Consider the following 19,246-nt stretch of genomic DNA (forward strand, 5'->3'; position numbering starts at 1 on the left):
TTGTGGGCAGATTCTTTACTGCTCAGCTACCAGGGAAGCCTTGAGGGAGTATTGGGAACCTCCAAGTTTGTAGTCAGTTAGGAAGTACAGGGCCTGGGAACCCCTGAGATTTTTTGGCCAATGGTGTCTGAATTAAATGTTAGTCTTATGTAAGACTGTCCCATTAACCTGTGAAGTTTGTGCTAACTCTGGATAGCTAATGTCGAAAGTCATTGTAGCTGGTGTCAGAAAAAAATGAAATATGCTACATCTAATTTGACTGACTGAAAGAAACATGTGGGAAGCAAAAGGATTAAAGGACTGGGAATGAAGAAATTTTGATTCTTGGATGGCTGTGTAGTCAGTGATCATATGAAACTGCAGCTGTGCTGTGATCTATTACTAAAGGCAAAAGTTTTGGAACAGAATTTAGAAATGGTGGTAGCTACAATCCCTAATGAGGTGACTCACTGGATACAGAAGAAAATGCAGAATAATAAGAAACAAACTGAATATATTATCCGTTGGCTATTGTTACTTGTGATAGCTAAAATGAAAGTAATACAGAGTGCTGGGGCTGATCATGATGCTGGGCCAAGCTTAGATTTCAGTCTGATCTACTACCAATAGCTTTTAAAGCCAACCCTAATGGGAACGATTATTCTAGGACAAAAGGCAGTACTCTTATGAACACTGGTTACCAGGAAGGTAGTAAAGTTATGAAACCGTAAAACTACTGAAACCAGGGGTTATAGTGCCAGGGAGTAGTCTTATATTGTGGGCTGTGCCATCAACTTCCTGAAGAACTTTTATTAAATGGATTGTGAGAGTCACTAATTTAGGAGTAGTATCTTTGGTTTTAAGTGTTTCAGAGTGGAAGAGAGTATTGGGTTGATATAGGTAGGACCCACAACTCACTTTAGAACCATCACAGATGGCTGTTCATAGTAGGTTACCTGGGGGAGTGGGTAGCCTGGTGGACTGGATAAAACCGACTGTAGTCTGTGTATCTGAGAAGAGAGACTGTGTTTCTTCCATAAATGCCAAGTGGAACATCACAGATGACGGGGCTGTGCCCTCTGTAGCAAGCCATGCTGGATTGACTTGATGATGATTGTATTATTTTTCTACTGAATATGCCCCATAGTCAGGTCGTATCAACTCTTGTGATTAAGAGGACTCTTTTTACATGGGCACCTCATGAAATCATACAGTTGTAAAGCCAAGCATCTGTCTAAGAAACCTTAATAGATTTGCCTTATTGATATTAAAGGTAAAAAAAAAAAGTCATTAACAAGAAAAAGGAGGAAAACAGAAGGGGAGAGCCAAGGGATTTGTCCCAGTAGGGGTTGATGTTTATGAGAAGTGGGGTGAATATATGGGACACTGATGAGGTTAAGATGAAGATGTTAATGCCGCACTGTTGAATGTTGAGTGTCCCAAGAGGAGCCGATGCTGGTTCTACAACCCCAAAGGGATCTCAGCTACACCATTCTATTTATCTCAGTTTGAAGGAATTTTAAAAGCTGACAAAGATGAAAATGAGGACTCTGACCTGGAATCACCTGGGACAGTAATCTGGTAGATTAGACAAAATGAAGATAGATGGACAAAAGGGACAGGGTCCCTTGGCTCTTACCCTCTGGGGAAAAGTGAGTGGGTGAAAGAGTCACCAGCTGTAGAAGAGACCTTTCTGTAGTCCTTGACACAGATACCCATGTACTTTGGTATCAAAACATGTTGATGAACAAGTCCTAAACTGGGACCCCTTTTAGATTGAGAGAAAATAGTAATGCTTGGGTTGATGGATTAAGGTGAAAGTTCCAAGTGAAAGTTTAAGCAGGTTTTATGTAAAGTAATTGGTCCTGTTAACTGAATGTTTTATGGAAAAGGATATTATGCCCTTGGTAGTATTGTGAAGCCAAAGGTTTGATAAAATCCTAATAGAGGCTACTGTTAGGAATGCATAGTTGATGGTCCTATGAAGGTCTGAGAGTAATAATTCCACCACCAAAAATACAATTCTTAAAAACAGCTTGAGGATTTTTATCTTTATCTGTTTGAAATAGTTTCTCTCTGAATGGTTATTCCATGAATTTGATGCACAAGTTAGACTTGTGTATATTATTTTACTTTTGATTTTTAGGGATTCGTTTAAGCATTATTTGCAATAGTAGAATATTGAAAACAGCATAACCCCCCAAATAACATTCGTAATACATAGGAATAGCATATTATAGAGGCTAAGTAGGGGAAACAGTATGATAATATAGATACTTGTTTAAAAGTTTCAAAATTTTATTTTTTAATTAAATTAAAACTAAATTTATTTAAAAATAATTTAATTGTAATTTGTGTATTAAATTTATTTTAAAAATAAGTTAAAAATAAGTATTTAATTTTAAATCAGTAATTTATTAATTACTTAATTATTTAATTTTATATTGGTAATTTTAGTTAAATTAATACTCTTTTAAATCAATAAATCTTAACAATTATGAATAGTTTAATTTTAATTTATGATCAACAATTTATTTCAAATTAATAATTTATTATTTAATTTTTAGAAAAAGTAAGCAAATATGAATATATTTACCGCCCTTCAACTTCTAAGCATATACATTATGCTTTTGCTGTTACAATTAGTTCTTTAATAAATAGCCTTGTCTTTTTGTATTTTGGGGATAGATATATAGAATTGTGATACTGTATTAAAGGTTAAATGTACAAGCAATTTTCTTAGATATTTGAGTAATATTTTTAAATTTTCAAAAGCTCTTTTTTATTCTTGAATGAAATTTCTTTCAACATGAATGGTTAATTTTATGTTGAATGAAATTTCATTAGAAATGGATTTAGAAAACGCAGAGGAACCAGAGATCAAACTGCCAACATCCTTTGGATCATCGAAAAAAGCAGGGGAGTTCCAGAAAACATCTATTTCTGCTTTATTGACTACACCAAAGCCTTTGATTCTGTGGATCACAACAAACTGTGGAAAAATCCTTGAAGAGATGGGAATACCAGACCATCTGACCTGCCTCCTGAGAAATCTGTATGCTGGTCAAGAAGCAACAGGTAGAACTGGACATGGAACAACAGACTGGTTCCAAATCAGGAAAGGAGTACGTCAAGACTGCATATTGTCACCCTGCTTATTTAACTTATATGCAGAGTACATCATGCGAAATGCTGGGCTAGATGAAGCATAAGCTGGAATCAAGATTGCCGGGAGAAATATCAATAACCTCAGATCACCCCTGTGGCAGAAAGTGAAGAAGAACTAAAGAGTCTCTTGAAAGTGAAAGAGGAGAGTGAAAAAGTTGGCTTAAAACTCAGCATTCAGAACAGTAAGATCATGGCATCCAGTCCCATCACTTCATGGCAAATAGATTGGGCAACAATGGAAAACAGTGAGAGACTATTTTTTTGGGCTCCAAAATCACTGCCAATGATGACTGCAGCCATGAAATCAAAAGATGCTTGCTCCTTGGAAGAAAAGCTATGACCAACCTAGATAGCATATTAAAAAGCAAAGACATTGCTTTGCCAACAAAGGTCCGTCTAGTCAAGGGTATGGTTTTTCCAGTAGTCATGTATGGATGTGAGAGTTGGACTATAAAGAAAGCTGAGCACTGAAGAATTGATGCTTTTCAACTGTGGTGTTGGAGAAGACACTTGAGAGTCCTTTGGACTGCAAGGAGATCCAACCAGTCAATCCTAAAGAAAATCAGTCCTGATTATTCATTGGAAGGACTGATGCTGAAGCTGAAACTCCAATACTTTGGCCACCTGATATGATGGAGAACCGACTCACTGGAAAAGACTCTGATGCTGGGAAAGATTGAAGACAGGAGGAGAAGGGGACGACAGAGGATGAGATGGTTGGATGGCATCACTGACTCAATGGACTTGAGTTTGAGAAAGCTCTGGGAGTTGGTGATGGGCAGGGAGGCCTGGTGTGCTGCAATCCATGGGTCGCAAAGGGTTGACACAACTGAGCGAATGAACTAAACTGAAAGTGAACATTTCAGTGGCAGTTTGTGTAACCACTACCTCTCTTTAGTTCCAAAACACTTCCTCAGCCCTCAGTAAACTTTGTACTCATTTATTAAGTAGTTACTCCCCATTCACCCTTTCCCAGCCTCTGAAAAGCATCAATCTGCTTTTTGTATTAATTTACCTGTTTTGGATATTTCATATATAGAATCATACAACATGTGATCTTTCGTGCCCAGATCATTTACTTACCAGAATGTTTTTGAGGTTCTTCTGTATTTTTGTAGCATGTATTAAGAGTCCATTCCTTTTTAAAGTTGAATAATATTCCATCATACGTACATGCCATTCATCCATTGATGGACATAGTACATATGGGCTGTTTCTGCTATTTCGTTGTGAATAATACTGCTGTGAACATGTATGTACATGTGTTAGCTTAAGTATCTGCTTCAAATTTTTAAGGTATATATATATATATATCTATATCTATCTTTGAGTGAGATTGCTAGACTATGTAGTAATTCTGTGTTTAACTTTCTGAGGAACTGCTGAACTGTGTGTTTTTATTTTTTTTTAACTGTAGCTGAATCATTACATTCCCACTAGCAAAGTCTAAGTCTTCTAGTTTTTCTACATACTTGATGGCACTTGCTTACTGTTTTTTGTTCTTGTTTTTTTATTATAGTCAACCTACTGGATATTAAGTGGCATTCCATTGTGGTTTTGATTTATTTACATTTCCTAAATAAATAATAATGTTGAACATCTTTTTGTGTGCTTATTGGATATTTGTATATCCTTTTCAGTTAAAGTCTATTTGAGCCCTTTGCTCATTTAAAAAACTGAGTTATTTGTGGTTTTATATATCCTGGATACTAGACTCTTACTTGATATGATTTGCAAGTATTTTCTTTGATCTTATAGGTTGTCTTTTCACTTTATTGATAATGTCCTTTGATGCACAAAAGTTTTTATTTTTTTCACAAAAGTTTGTAATTTTGATGAATCCAATTTATTTTTTCTTTTATTGCTTCCACTTTTGATATTGTACCTAAGAATTTATTGCCCAGTGCAAAGTCATAAAGATTCAGGTTCTTTCATGTTACCACACACATTTTATAATTATTTGTTCTAGTTCTATGAAAAATGGTGTTAGTATTTTGATAGTGATTGCATTCAATCTGTAGATTGCCTTGGGTAGTATGATTATGTTAACAATGTTAATTCTTCTAGTCCCTGAACACATACATCTCTCCATTTGTCTATGTCATCTTCAGTTTCTTCACTGTCTTATAGTTTTCAGAGTAAAAGTCATATTCCTATATATTTTATTCTTTTTGATGCAATTGTAAATGGGACTGTTTTCTTAATTTCTCTTTTGGATAGTTTGCTGTTTGTGTACAGAAATGCAACAGGTTTCTGTATATTAATTTTATATCCTGACACTTCAGTGAATTCACTTATTCTCAGTTTTTTGGTGGTGTCCTTAGAATTTTTTATATATAGTATCATGTCATCTATAAACAGTGACAGTTTTACTTTTTACTTTCCAATTTGATTTCCATTTATTATTTCTTCCTTGTCTGATTGCTGTGTCTTGGACTTTTAATACTATGTTAAATAAAAGTGGCAAGTGTGGGCATCTTTGTCTTGTTCCTGATCTTAGAGAAAATGCTTTTAAGTTTTCACTATTGAGTATGATATAAGCTTTAGGCTTATCATATATAGTTTTTATTATGTTGAGGTGTTTTCTCTCTATACCCACTTTCTGGAGAGTTTTTAATTGTAAATGGATGTTGAATTTTGTTAAAAGCTTTTTCTGCGTCTGTTGAGATGACCATATGGTTTTTATCCATCTATTTGTTAATGTATTATATCACATTGATTTGCATATATTAAGCCATCTTTGCATCTCTGGGATAAATCCCACTTGATCAAAGTGTATGATTCTTTTAATGTGTTGTTGAATTTGGTTTGCTACTGTTTTGTTGAGGATTTTTTCTTGTATTGCTATAAATTTCCTTTCTAGAGCTGCTTTTGCTGCATCTCATAGATATTGAAACATTGTGTTTCCATTTTTATTTGTCTCCAGGTTTTTGGTTTTTTTCCCCTTGATTTCTTCTGTGACCCAGTGTTTGTTCAGTAGCATATTCTTTAACTTCCATATGTTGTAGTTTTCTTTTTTTTCTTTCTTGTAGTTGATTTCTAGTGTCATAGTGTTATGATGGGAAAAAAATACTTTATGTGATTTCAGTTTTCTTAAATTTATTGATACTAGTTTTGTGACCTATGATATGATCTAACCTGGAGAATGTTTTATGTGCACTGGAAAGGGATTGTGTATCTTGCTCTTTTGAATGGCATGTCCTATAGATAATTATTAAGTTCAGAGACTAATGCATTCTTTAAAGCCAGTGTTTCCTTACTAATTTTCTACCTGGATGATCTGTCTGTTGATGTACATGGGGTTTTAAAGTCCTCTGCTGCTACTGCTAAGTCACTTCAGTCGTGTCCAACTCTGTGCGACCCCATAGACCGCAGCCCACCAGGCTTTCCTGTCCCTGGGATTCTCCAGGCAGGAACACTGGAGTGGATTGCCATTTCCTTCTCCAATGCATGAAGGTGAAAAGGGAAAGTGAAGTCTCTCAGTCATATCCAACTTGGACTGCAGCCTACCAGGCTCCTGCATCCATGGGATTTTCCAGGCAAGAGTACTGGAGTGGGTGCCATCGCCTTCTCCATTAAAGTCCTCTACTATTACTGTATTACTGTCAGTTTCTCCTTTTGTGTTTGTTAATAATTATTTCCAATATTTAGGAGTTTTTCACTTAAATTGTTATACTTTCACCTTCAGAATTTTTATTTTTCATTCCCTTATGTTCTGTATCTTCACTGATATCCCATACTGAGATTTGAGCATATTTAAGATGGTTGATTTAAAGCCTTTGTCTATTAAGTTCAGTGCTTGCACTTCTCAGGGATCATTTTGGTTAGTTTTTTCTTTTTCCCTTCTGGATAGATGCTGCTTTCTTTGCATGTCTCTAAAAAGGTTTTTGTTGAAAACTAATCATTTTAAATATTTTAATTTAGCAATACTGGAAATCATATCCTTCATCTTTAGGGTTTGTTTTTGTTACGTTTTTATAGGCTATAGTGTTTATTTTAGTGACTTTTCTAAAATAGAGAAGAGAGTGTGAATTTCTTCTCTTCTTGTCATGTATGGTCTATGAAGTGTGTTACTTTAGTTTATGTTTATTGAGTGTTTTATGCAGAGATTTCCTTGAATACCAAATGGCAAATAAAAAGAAAGAAAAAAGAGGGAGAGAGGGGGAGAGAGAGTAAGAGAAAGGGATTAAGGGAAAAAAGAAGATAAGGAGGCAGAGAAAGAAAAAAGAATTGAAAGTGAATTAAAAGACCTTACAGTCAAATTGAAAAAAAAAAAAAAAATCCTCCCAGTGACTCTGTCTGCACATTGGCTCAGTGTTGAGACAGTCCTTCAATACTTAGCCTGACCATTTACAGATCTACCTTCGCCTTCATTTGCTCGTTTTTTTCTGGGCTAGAGATCAGCCAGAAGTGACAGCTTTGGGTTTTCTTACTTAGGTCTTTACTGAGAATACATTCTGCCCTGGGCATTTTTTGTGGCTTCTGAAATTCACAACATACATGGTGCTTTTGAATTACCTAATTTCCCAAAGAAATTCTCTCCCTAGCCTTTTTTTCTCAGTTTTTTAGTATTCTGTGTTTCAACTATAATCTTTTGTCCCAGGGTGATATGGATTATTTATTTGACTTAAAATGTTTTTGACTAGTGCTCACAGCTTCTCTGCCTGAGTGAATTCCAAGTTGGGCAAAGCAATGATAAGCACTTTGTATTAGTCATTCAGGTAACCTCAGACAGGTTAGAGCAGACAGATACACTATTTCATGAATAAAGTTGCCACCCGTGCTTTTTGGAACCAGTAGCAGAATCCCACACTAGAAAGATCTGCTTTAAGTCTGCAGTCAAGCTGGGGAGGAGCATGTTGGAAAGGCCGATCTCAATAGTGATTGGAATGCAAATCATTACAGCAGTTCTGGGAAATGGTTTAGCAGTTCCTTATGAAGTTAAACACAGACGCACTGTATCACCCAACAGTCCTACTCACCTGGGTATTTATTTACGCTAGAGAAATGAAAGCTTATGTTCACACAGAAACCTGTATGTGAATGTTCATAGTAGCTTTATTTATAATAACTGAAAACTTGAAAAACCAAAGCATCCTTCAGTGAGTAAATGGATAGACAAACTGGTATGTTCATGCAGTGGAACACTTAGTTTTGTTTAGTTGCTGAGTTATGTCCAACTCTTTGCAACCTCATGGACTGTAGCCCACCAGGCTCCTCTGTCCATGGAATTTCCCAGGCAAGAATACTGGAGTGGGTTGCCATTTCCTCCTCCAAGGGATCTTCCCAACCCAAGGATTGAACCTGTGTCTCCTGCGTCTCCAACATTGGCAGGCAGATTCTTTACCACTGAACCATCAGGGAAGCCCTACTCATCAGTAAAAAAGTAACGAGTTATTGATATATTCAGTCAATTTAGATTAATCATAAAGGCATTCTGCTGAATGAAATAAGCCAGCTCCAAAAGGTTACATACTGTATGATTCCATTTATATGATATCCTTAAAAGACAAAACTAGTGATGGAGAACAGATCACTGTCTGCTAGGGGTGATGGGTGGAAGAGGGTGTAATTATAGCTGGATAGTACAAGGAAGTATCTTTGGGTGAAGAGATTATGTGTCTTGATTACATTGGTGTTTACACAAACTTATATGTGTTTTAAAATTCATAAACTATATAACAAAAGAAAAAATTAATTTTACCAGGTGGTGATTAATAGAAACTGGTGATGGTGTTCTTCATTTGTCAAAATCATTTAGGCTTTCTCCAATTTATTAGTGAAGGAGAAATTCATAGAAGGAAGCCCTGGCCCACCATCTGTTAGTTCACTCTTCTTGAATGGAAAAGCATTCTCAGAGACCAAGGAAGTTCTGTACACTTCTGCTAATATGTGTTCAGTCAGGGTTTTAATTCCAGTGGGACTTGTGGGAAGCCTCTGGAAGCCAGAGAGTATACAAATTTAGCTTTTCATTATCATACTCTCAGTTGATGGTTGTGCTAGGTGGTCTCCCAACTAAAACAGGTGTGTGTGTGGATGTTGGCTCCCAACAAATGCAAGCTTGCCAGTGAGAGGAAGAGCCTGCCATCACAAACATGGGACAGGAACTCTTTCCCATGTTAAGCAGTCTCCATGCTTGTATGGCTTCCTTTCTTCCTATAATAATGCATTTCCTGGGATGTACAGATGACAGATTTCCAACCCAGTGAAGAAAAATTACAATAAATTTTTTCCCTTATCTCTTTGCTTGAATCCTTTCTGAAAGGTCTAATAATAATATCTCTGATACAGTTCTCAAAATTTGATATTGGAGAAGCAGAGACCTTCTGTAAAAATGAATATGGGAAAGACTGTCTAAGACAGATCTTAGAATCCTGTCTTCTCAGTCAGCATTGTCTCTCTTGTCAGACTCATTATTTGATAGCTTTCAGTTGTCAGTTATGTGAGTGACTCCCACACCTCAGATTTTTTTGCTCAACTCTACTCCCCTGTATATTTAGTTGTCTGGTGGACATCTCTTCTTGAAGGTGCAGCAGGATGTCAAAATTGTCAGGTTCTGATAGTGTATATTAATTTTTTATCTCTTATCAGATCTGGTTATCCTTTTCTAATACTTTATTTCAGTGAATGGAAGTCACTCATCTGTTTCTAAATCTAGGAACCAAGGAGTCATTCATGGCTCTTTTTTTACTTCTTAGTGAACTTTGGTCCTTTAGATCCTGACTCTTCTGTATGTCTTGTAATTGTTTATTCTTTCATTGTCATTGACGTTGATTATCATCAGGCTGTGTCATATGTTACATGGATTCTGCAATAACTGCTAAACTGTTTTCCCCCCATTTAAATCCATTGTCTATACTGCAAATAGAATAATGTTTCTTTAGTGCAGATCTCAATTTGTCACTTCGTAAAATAAAGCTCAACAGTCATACCCTGTCATTGAAATACAGTCCAGATTCCTTAAGATGGCTTAAATAGTGGTTCATGATGAAGATGTACTTCTGGCCCTTCCCCTTACACTTTGTGTTTGAATGTTGTCTTAGTTCCAGTTACTATAATAAAATACCATAGACTGAGTGGCTCAATCGACAGACAATTATTTTGTACAGTTTTGGAACCTGCAAATTCTAGATGAAGGTATTAGCAGATTGAGTTCCTAGTGAAGGTCTCTTCACCTTTTAACAGAATCCTCATATGGTGGGTAGAGAGAGTGTGTGCTCCTGTCTCTTTAACTTCGTATAAGTGCTGCACTCAATATGTCAGCAAATCTGCAAAACTCAGCAGTGGCCATAGGACTGGAAAAGGTCAGTTTTCATTCCAATCCCAAAGAAAGGCAATGCCAAAGAATGTTCACACTACCACACAATTGCACTCATCTTACATGCCAGCAAAGTACTGCTCAAAATTCTCCAAGCCAGGCTTCAACAATATGTGAAGTGTGAACTGTCATATGTTCAGGCTGGATTTAGAAAAGGCAAAATTGCCAACATCCATTGGATCATTGAAAAAGCAAGAGAGTTCCAGAAAAACATCTACTTTTACTTTATTGACTACACCAAAGCCTTTGACTGTGTGGATCACAACAAACTGGAAAATTCTTCAAGAGATGGAAATACCAGACCACCTGACCTGCCTCCTGAGAAATCTGTATGTAGGTCAAGAAGCAACAGTTTGAACTGGACATGAAACAACAGACTGGTTCCAAATTGGGAAAGGAGTATGTCAAGGCTGTATATTGTCACGCTGCTTATTTAACTTATATGCAGAATATATCATATGAAACGCAGGGCTGGATGAAGCCTAAGCTGAAATCAAAATTGCTGGGAGAAATATCAATAACCTCAGGTATGCAGATGACACCACCTTTATGGCAGAAAGTGAAGAACAGAAGAGCCTCTTGATGAAAGTAAAAGAGGAGAGTGAAAAGTTTGGCTTAATGTTCAACATTCAGAAAACTAAGATCATGGCATCTGGTCCCATCACTTCATGGCATATAGATGGGGAAACAATGGAAACAGTGGCAGTCTTTATTTTGGGGGGGCTCCAAAATCACTGCAGATGGTGACTGCAGCCATGAAATTAAAAAATGCTTGCTCCTTAGAAGAAAAGCTATGACCAACCTAGACAGCATATTAAAAAGCATATTGTGTTGCCAAAAAAGGTCCGTCTAGTCAAAGCTATGGTTTTTCCAGTGGTCATGTACGGATTTGAGAGTTGGACTATAAAGAAAGCTGAGTGCTAGAGTATTGATGCTTTTGAACTGTAGTGTTGGAGAAGACTCTTGAGAGTCCCTTGGACTGCAAAGAAATCCAACTAGTCAATCCTGAAGGAAATCAGTCCTGAATACTCATTGGAAGGACTGATGCTGAAGCTGAAACTCCAATACTTTGACCACCTGATGTGAAGAATCAACTCTTCGGAAAAGACCCTGATGCTGGCAAAGATTGAAGGCGACAGGAGAAAGCGACGACAGAAGATGAGGTGGTTGGATGGCATCACCGATGTGATGGACATGAGTTTGAGAAAGCTCCGGGAGTTGGTGATGGACAGGGAAGCCTGGAGTGCTGCAGTCCATGGGGTTGCAAGGCCTTGGACATGACTGAGCGACTGAACTGAAGGACAGTAAGCCATTATCGGGTCCCGACCATCATGACTTTGTCTAAACCTATTAATAATTATCTCCCAAAGGCCCTATTTCCAAATATCCTCATATTGGGGTTTAGAACTTCAACATATGAATTTTGGGGAATGCACATACAAACATCCAGTCTGTAACTAGTTTTAATGGTCTACTTGAGGTTATTTGAATAAAACAGGTCAGCAGACTGTCCTGTATGCCAGATTTGACCAATCACCTGATTTTTCACAGCCTGAAAACTAAGAATGTTTTTTACACTTTCAGAGGTTACAGTTTAAATGGTTTTATAAATACCTGCATAATATACTTGATTCTGTCTGTAAGCTTGTAAAATCTGTAATACTTACTTTTCATCTTTAAAAAATTTTTTTGCCAACATTTAGAGTGATGATGTGTTTTGCTTCCTTGCCCTTACTATACTGTTATTGCAGAAGGTAATCTCCTCTTCCATATTTTAGAGGCCAAATTTGTTGTTCCTTAGGTGGTCTCGACTTGAATTTGTTTTACGTTGACTCTAATTTGCTAAAACTTATATCCATCTGATGAACCCTCGTGACACTTGGACATTACCATACTATGAAGAACTGTGTGTTTGAGGGAAGACAGGTAACCTTGGAGGGTTGTTGTGCCTTTGTTAAATTAACATTTGTTAACTAGAGCCCCAAGGTGTTGGCTGGTGAACCCCAATTCAAGAAATGATCACATGGGAACTTGAAGTATAAAAGTTTATTGCTCACAGGTCCTGGAGCAAGGACATGGCATGTGTTGAGGAGCCGTGCAAGGGCAGACAGAGTGGCAGGAGCCTGGGGCACGCGCTTTTATCATCAGGGTCCATGGCTGGAGTGCTTTGAAGGTTCCAGGGTTGTGGCTGGCTTGGTCAGTTCAAACCAGAAAGCGCAGGGTTTTCATAATCTCTGTGGTGGTCTCATCTAAGGTCGCATAAGGGGCAGTACCTGGGAGACAGGGGAGACCATTGCTCAGAAGGGCTGCTGGAGAAGCCCTGTTAGGAACTTACATTTGCTTGTGACTCTGGCTGTTATCGGGGATGAGCTTGGGGAAGGGACCACTTTCAGTCCAAGACCCCTGCAGGCTGCTTGGCCAAACAAAAACGGATGCCACGGCAGCAATATCATGGAGTGTTTTAGCTAAACTCAACCAAGATAGGGATTGTCTTTTACCCAGGGTTGTGCCTTGTGTATATTGGTTTTTGTATGTGTTGAATTTTTGAAGGTGTGTTTTGTGTTGCCTCATGGAGGCGGGATAACTCCCCTCCACCCAAGTTTGTTTTGGTGTGAGGACAGATGGTGCTATACATGTAGCAAGAGAATGTGGAAAGACGTCCTCACACAGTGAGACTTTCTGGGAACACTAGGGCAGGCACCAAACTACTCCAGATTGGCTTGAGTGAAGAGGGAAGAGGCAGGTGGTTGTGGTTATTACTGTGCTTAGTGGATGGGCTGAACTGAGGATTCCCACGTGGAGGCTCGATACACGTGCTTTGAACTTCCCTGATCTTGCTAGAAGAGGTTGACATTTTTCAGTGTGAAGTTTTGCTTATTATAAAAGCAGTATGTCCTTATTATGAAATAAAGTGTAAAAAGTCACAGTCAAAAGGAATACAAAGAGCATAAGCACATGTTGTCTCATGTAGTAGAACATAATAACAATTCTTTGGTATATCACCATTTGGACATTTAAATGTGCTTTTCAGCATTAAAGATGAAGTCATATTGTACAGATGTAATTGCTTCCCCCCACCATTTTACAGAACGTCTTTCCATGTGTCTAGATAAATTTCTGAAGCATCAAATATAATGATTTGTTACTGATGAATGTTAATGTGATTTTCTGTGCGTTAGTTTCCTCATCTATAATATGGAGATTATATTAGTCACAAAATCAAAGTGAAGACTAAAATTAATTAATACCTGTAAAGTGCTTAGAACAATATCCTACAGGTAATGAACACTGTGTAAGTTTTTAAAATGCAAATAAAAACCAACTGGTGGGGAAGAAGACTAGGGAAAGGATGTTAAAATAGCTTAACCAAGCAAACCAGTTGAATTTATGTTTTTCATTTAAAGATTGTATCTTTAAAATCTTTTCTTAACCATACAAACATTGAGTAAAATCAAATTCTCATATATCAGTGTTCAGAAATAATGATTATACTGAGCTAGGTTATAGCATTATTTTTTTTGCTTTTGTTGCCAGGATATTCTGAATAATCTTGAATCATGTGACCTTGAGGATGATGACCTTATGCTTGATGTGGATCTGCCTGAGGATACACCTCTTGAAAATGGTGAGTGTGGATAATATTGAACCTCCAGAGCTACTTGACAATACCCAGTTTGGTATTTAATATCTACAGACTTCCTAATCTCTGTGGAAGTAGCCTTTTCAGACTAAGAATCAGTCTTAAGTGACATTAAATAGGTTCATTTGCACACTTGTTTAAATGTTTAAGACCTGACTTTGTAGGTCTTAGGTATATACTCTATGTGATCCATTGTGTACCTGTATCATAAAGTAACTGGTAGATAGTATTTGTCCTTTTATTCCCTTTGTGCCTACTCACTTTTTCTTCCCTTTGTCTCATTTGGATTTTAAGGAGAAATAAATTTAGAGAAAAAGAAATACCTTTTGTCTTATGAAACAGTAGTAAAGATCATTAAGTTAATAAATATTAAAAAAAAACCAAGATGGTGACCTGAGTTAATCATTTTATTCTTTTTACTCGCAAATTCAGTCTGTCTTTGTCTTTGGATCCCAGTAACTTCTGAAGTGGGGCTTTAGATAATCCGTGTAAAAGATGGGCCTGGATGCTCTTGCCTCTACTGATGTAGCATTTGTAGGATTTTCTATCTTGAAGACTGGTTAAGAACCAGAGAGTAGCCTGGGAAGCCCCTGGGGCAAAGATTGAAATGGGATCCTCCTGGTAAGAAGTATCTCAGAGAGCTGTGGCTTCTTTGTCAGTCCGCACTTGCCAGGTTTCTTTGACTTTCTGCGGCAGGGGTAGTAGAACTAAAAAGGGTAGTAGAGCCTTTTTATACCCAGTGCTAGAAGAATACAAGGGTAGTTTTCAGAGAGGCTGGTTGGTGGTTCTAGTGCTTTACTGAGGTTCTAGGAGCCTGCTTGCTGCTCGCTTTGGTCATACTAGTCAGGCTTATTTTTTCTCCCTTACTTCTAGGATGCTGCATAATAATCACTCTCAGAATCTCAGTGGCTTTCAAAATAAACACTAATTTTTTGTTTTCTTGAATCTGTGGATTAGCTGGGACAGTTCAGTCTGCGGGACTGAGTTTAGGTCTACTCATATCTTCTTCATTTTGAAACCAGGACTCCTTGGAGCAGGACATGCTCATGGTAAATAGCAAGCAGAAGGACAACAGGGAGAGCAGAAATATGCATATAATATCTCTTAAAACTAATCACTTAGAACCAGTCCACTGACAGGTTACAGTGTCAGTAAACCTAACACCTAACACCTGGGGACTGGGAAGTGTACTCTGCTCACTGTGTGAATCTCTGTGGTGGAGGACATTGGATATGTAAGTCTATTGAAGGACAGTGTGGAGCTGAGAACACTATCTATTCTAACACAGGGACAGAGACTGTTGCATCTTCTTATGGTTCTGCTGTCACTTGGGATACTCTAGCAGTCAGTGCTGAGTTCTAGCCAACTGAGAAAGAAAGGTCACAGCCAATACCCGGGAAGAGGAACAGGGAAGACAGCAGAATGGGATTAGAGTGGCCCAAAGAGATAATAACAAGGGCATTTAGATTCCACTGCAGGGCAGTGCTTTCTGGAGCTTATAAAAGATTTCCCAATAGAACAATAGATGACAGAAAGCTTAGCCACTTTTGAAATCTAAATTAGTGTCCTGGAAGATCAAATGGAAAAAATATTGTAGAATACAGAGGAAAAGCATAAACCATTAACAATTATAGGAGAAAAGTTAATGAGACTTTGTCATCTAGAAGATTTAATGTGAAGATTTTAGGGCTGGTATTGAGGGTGGCTCAGCTGGTAAAGAATCCTCTTGCAATGCTGGAGACCCCAGTTTGATTCCTGGGTTGGAAGATCCCCTGGAGAAGGAATAAGTTAACCACTCCAGTATTCTTGGGCTTTCCTGGTGGTTCAGATGGTAAAGAATATGCCTGTACTGCGGAGACCTGGGTTCGATCCCTGGGTTGTGAAGACCTCCTGGAGGAGGGCATGGAACCAACTCCAGTATGCTTGTCTGGAGAATCCTCATGGACAGAGGAGCCCGGTGGGCTTCAGTCCATGGGGTTGCAAAGATTTGGACATGACTCAGCAACTAGGCGTGCACACACACACACACACACACACACGCACACACAGTGAGAAAGGAAGGATTTACCTCCATGAAATACATTACATCCTTGATAATGGATTTTACTTTGACAGAGCTATAACAACTTCTCTCTGGAAGCCTGAGCTAAATCAAGAAGCAGAGAGATGGTGTTGATCTTAGAGCCTGCCTCATCTTTCAGTTCAGTTCAGTTCAGTCGCTCAGTCATGTCTGACTCTTTGTGACCCCAGGGACTGCAGCACGCCAGGCCTTCCTGTCCATCACCAACTCCAGGAGACTACTCAGGCTCATGTCCATTGAGTCGGTGATGGCATCCAACCACCTCATCCTGTCATCCCTTCTCCTCCCACCTTCAATCTTTCCCAGCATCAGGATCTTTTCAAATGAGTCAGTTCTTCACATCAGGTGGCCAAAGTATTGGCGCTTCAGCTTCAACATCAGTCCTTCCAATGAATACTCAGGATTGATCTCCTTTAGGATGGACTGGTTGGAGCTCCTTACAGTCCAAGGGACTCTCAAGAGTCTTCTCCGACACCACAGTTCAAAAGCATCAGTTCTTCAGTGCTCAGCTTTCTTTATAGTCCAGCTCTCACATCCGTACATGACTACTGGAAAAACCATAGCCTTGATTAGATGGGCCTTTGTTGGGAAAGTAATGTCTCTGCTTTTTAATATGCTGTCTAGGTTGGTCATAACTTTTTTTCCAAGGAGCAAGTGTCTTTTAATTTCATGGCTGCAGTCACCATCTGCAGTGATTTTGGAGCCCCCCCAAAATAAAGTCTGCCACTGTTTCCACTGTTTCGCCATCTATTTGCCATGAAGTGATGGGACCAGATGCCATGATCTTAGTTTTCTGAATGTTGAGCTTTAAGCCAACTTTTTCACTCTCCTCTTTTACTTTCATCAAGGGTTTTTAGTTCCTCTTCACTTTCTGCCATAAGGGTGGTGTCATCTGCATATCTGAGGTTATTGATATTTCTCCCGGCAATCTTGATTCCAGCTAGTGCTTCTTCCAGCCCAGCGTTTCTCATGATGTACTCTGCATATCAGATAAATAAGCAGGGTGACAAGATACAGCCTTGACATACTCCTTTTCCTATTTGGAACCAGTCTGTTCCACGTCCAGTTCAAACTGTTGCTTCCTGACCTGCATACAGATTTCTCAAGAGGCAGGTCAGGTGGTCTGGTATTCCCGTCTCTTTTAAGAATTTTCCACAGTTTGTGATGATCCACACAGTCAAAGGCTTTGGCATAGTCAATAAAGCAGAAGTAGATGTTTTTCTGGAACTCTCTTGCTTTTTCAATGATCCAGCGGATGTTGGCAATTTAATTTCTGGTTCCTCTGCCTTTTCTAAAACCAGCTTGAACATCAGGAAGTTCATGGTTCATGTATTGCTGAAGCCTGGCTTGGAGAATTTTTAGCATTATTCTACTAGCATGTGAGATGAGTGCAATTGTGCGGTAGTTTGCACATTCTTTGGCATTGCCTTTCTTGGGATTGAAAACTGACCTTTTCCAGTCCTGTGGCCACTGCTGAACTTTCCCAATTTGCTGGCATATTTGAGTGTAGCACCTTCACGGCACCATCTTTTAGGATTTGAAATAGCTCAACTGGAATTCCATCACCTCTATTAGCTTTGTTCGTAGTGATGCTTCCTAAGGCCCACTTGACTTCACATTCCAGGATGTCTGGCTCTAGGTGAGTGATCACACCATCGTGATTATCTGGGTCGTGAATATCTTTTTTGTACAGTTCTTCTGTGTATTTTTGCCACCTCTTCTTAATATCTTTTGCTTTTGTTAGGTCCATACCATTTTTGTCCTTTTTTAAGCCCGTCTTTGCATGAAATGTTCCCTTGGTATGTTTGATTTTGTTGAAGAGATCTCTAGACTTTCCCATTGTATTGTTTTCTTCTATTTCTTTGCACTGATTACTGAGGAAGACTTTCTTATCTCTCCTTGCTATTCTTTGGAACTCTGCATTCAAATGGATATATCTTTCCTTTTCTTCTTTGCTTTCACTTCTCTTCTATTCACAGCTATTTGTAAGCCCTCCTCAGACAGCCATTTTGCCTTTTTGCATTTCTTTTTCTTGGGGGTGTTCTTGATCCCTGCCTCCTGTACAGTGTCATGAACCTCCGTCCATAGTTCATCAGGCACTCTGTCTATCAGATCTAGGCCCTTAAATCTATTTCTCACTTCCACTGTATTAGGTAGCCTTAAGAGGCATCAAAGATAAAACAGTATTTAGGTTTGGTAGTACTGGGAAGGAGGGAATGACTTTTCTCTTTATAGCTCTGATGTCCTGAATGACTATACCCACTGCCCTTGAGGTTTTCTGTTGGGAGGATAGGAATGTTATACGGATTAGTACAAAATTTAAGGAGTCTTTGGGTTTTAGTTCCCTTGAGCTTCTGGTTTTTGAAGCTGTTGTGCAGATATGAGTAGAGTTAGGGATGGATCACTCTGGATTTGATGGGTTCAGCCTCTCTCATTCTGCCAATATCAGTGGTATTTTTGTCAATAAGAAGACTGGCACTTTGTTGAGATCTGCACTTTGGGTTTGATTTGGACACAAGTTTGCTGTGACTTCATTATGAAAAGGAGAGTCTTCTGGGATTTTAAGGAAGAGGCCATGAGGAGAATATTTCTCTGGCAGTTGCATTTCTGTACATATTAAGGTAGCATATGTGGTAGCACAGACAAGGAAGGAAGATTTGTGGTCAAATGTTCCTTGGACAGTTTTGGGCTAGGATTTGGGAACTGTCTGAGTATTGGAGATAGCTACACTGGGTGGTTTAGTGACACTGAAGGGGAGGATATATAACAGTCATAGGGTTAAAAGTTGGTATTATAGTATACCAATATACTATATAAATATAGCAATAATATATTTGCAAGGTTGTCCTTTACGGTTTAGAAAAATTTATCTTTGAATTTAAGGGTAAAGCCAGAAATTGGGGGCTTGATTTCCCCCTCAGAATACTCTGGTTAGTCACTCGCTTACTTTTTCTCTTTTATTTCCTAGGCAGTGCAAGACTCTTCATTTTTTTCTTTAGTGCCCTGCTATTTATATTAATGGTATCTATAAGTATATTAAGAGACCTCTTTCTCCAGTGCT

At 38.4% G+C, this 19,246-nt stretch overlaps 1 protein-coding gene across 6 annotated transcripts in view; it reads left to right on the forward strand.

The window, feature by feature from the left end:
* Positions 1-19,246, forward strand: part of CCSER2 (coiled-coil serine rich protein 2) — a 158,663-nt gene that overhangs the window by 50,553 nt on the left and 88,864 nt on the right. For all 6 annotated transcript variants that reach the window (XR_003509222.1, XR_003509221.1, XM_027530819.1 and 3 more), the window contains exon 4: positions 14,000-14,090. Coding sequence is in view for 4 of the 6 variants with exons in the window: in XM_027530819.1 (XP_027386620.1) it covers positions 14,000-14,090 (91 nt within the window). In the remaining 2 variants the exon portion in view is untranslated. The remainder of the gene's footprint in view (positions 1-13,999; positions 14,091-19,246) is intronic.

This window comes from Bos indicus x Bos taurus, chromosome 28 (genome assembly GCF_003369695.1).
Source record: "Bos indicus x Bos taurus breed Angus x Brahman F1 hybrid chromosome 28, Bos_hybrid_MaternalHap_v2.0, whole genome shotgun sequence".
NCBI classification, from domain to species: Eukaryota; Metazoa; Chordata; class Mammalia; order Artiodactyla; family Bovidae; genus Bos; species Bos indicus x Bos taurus.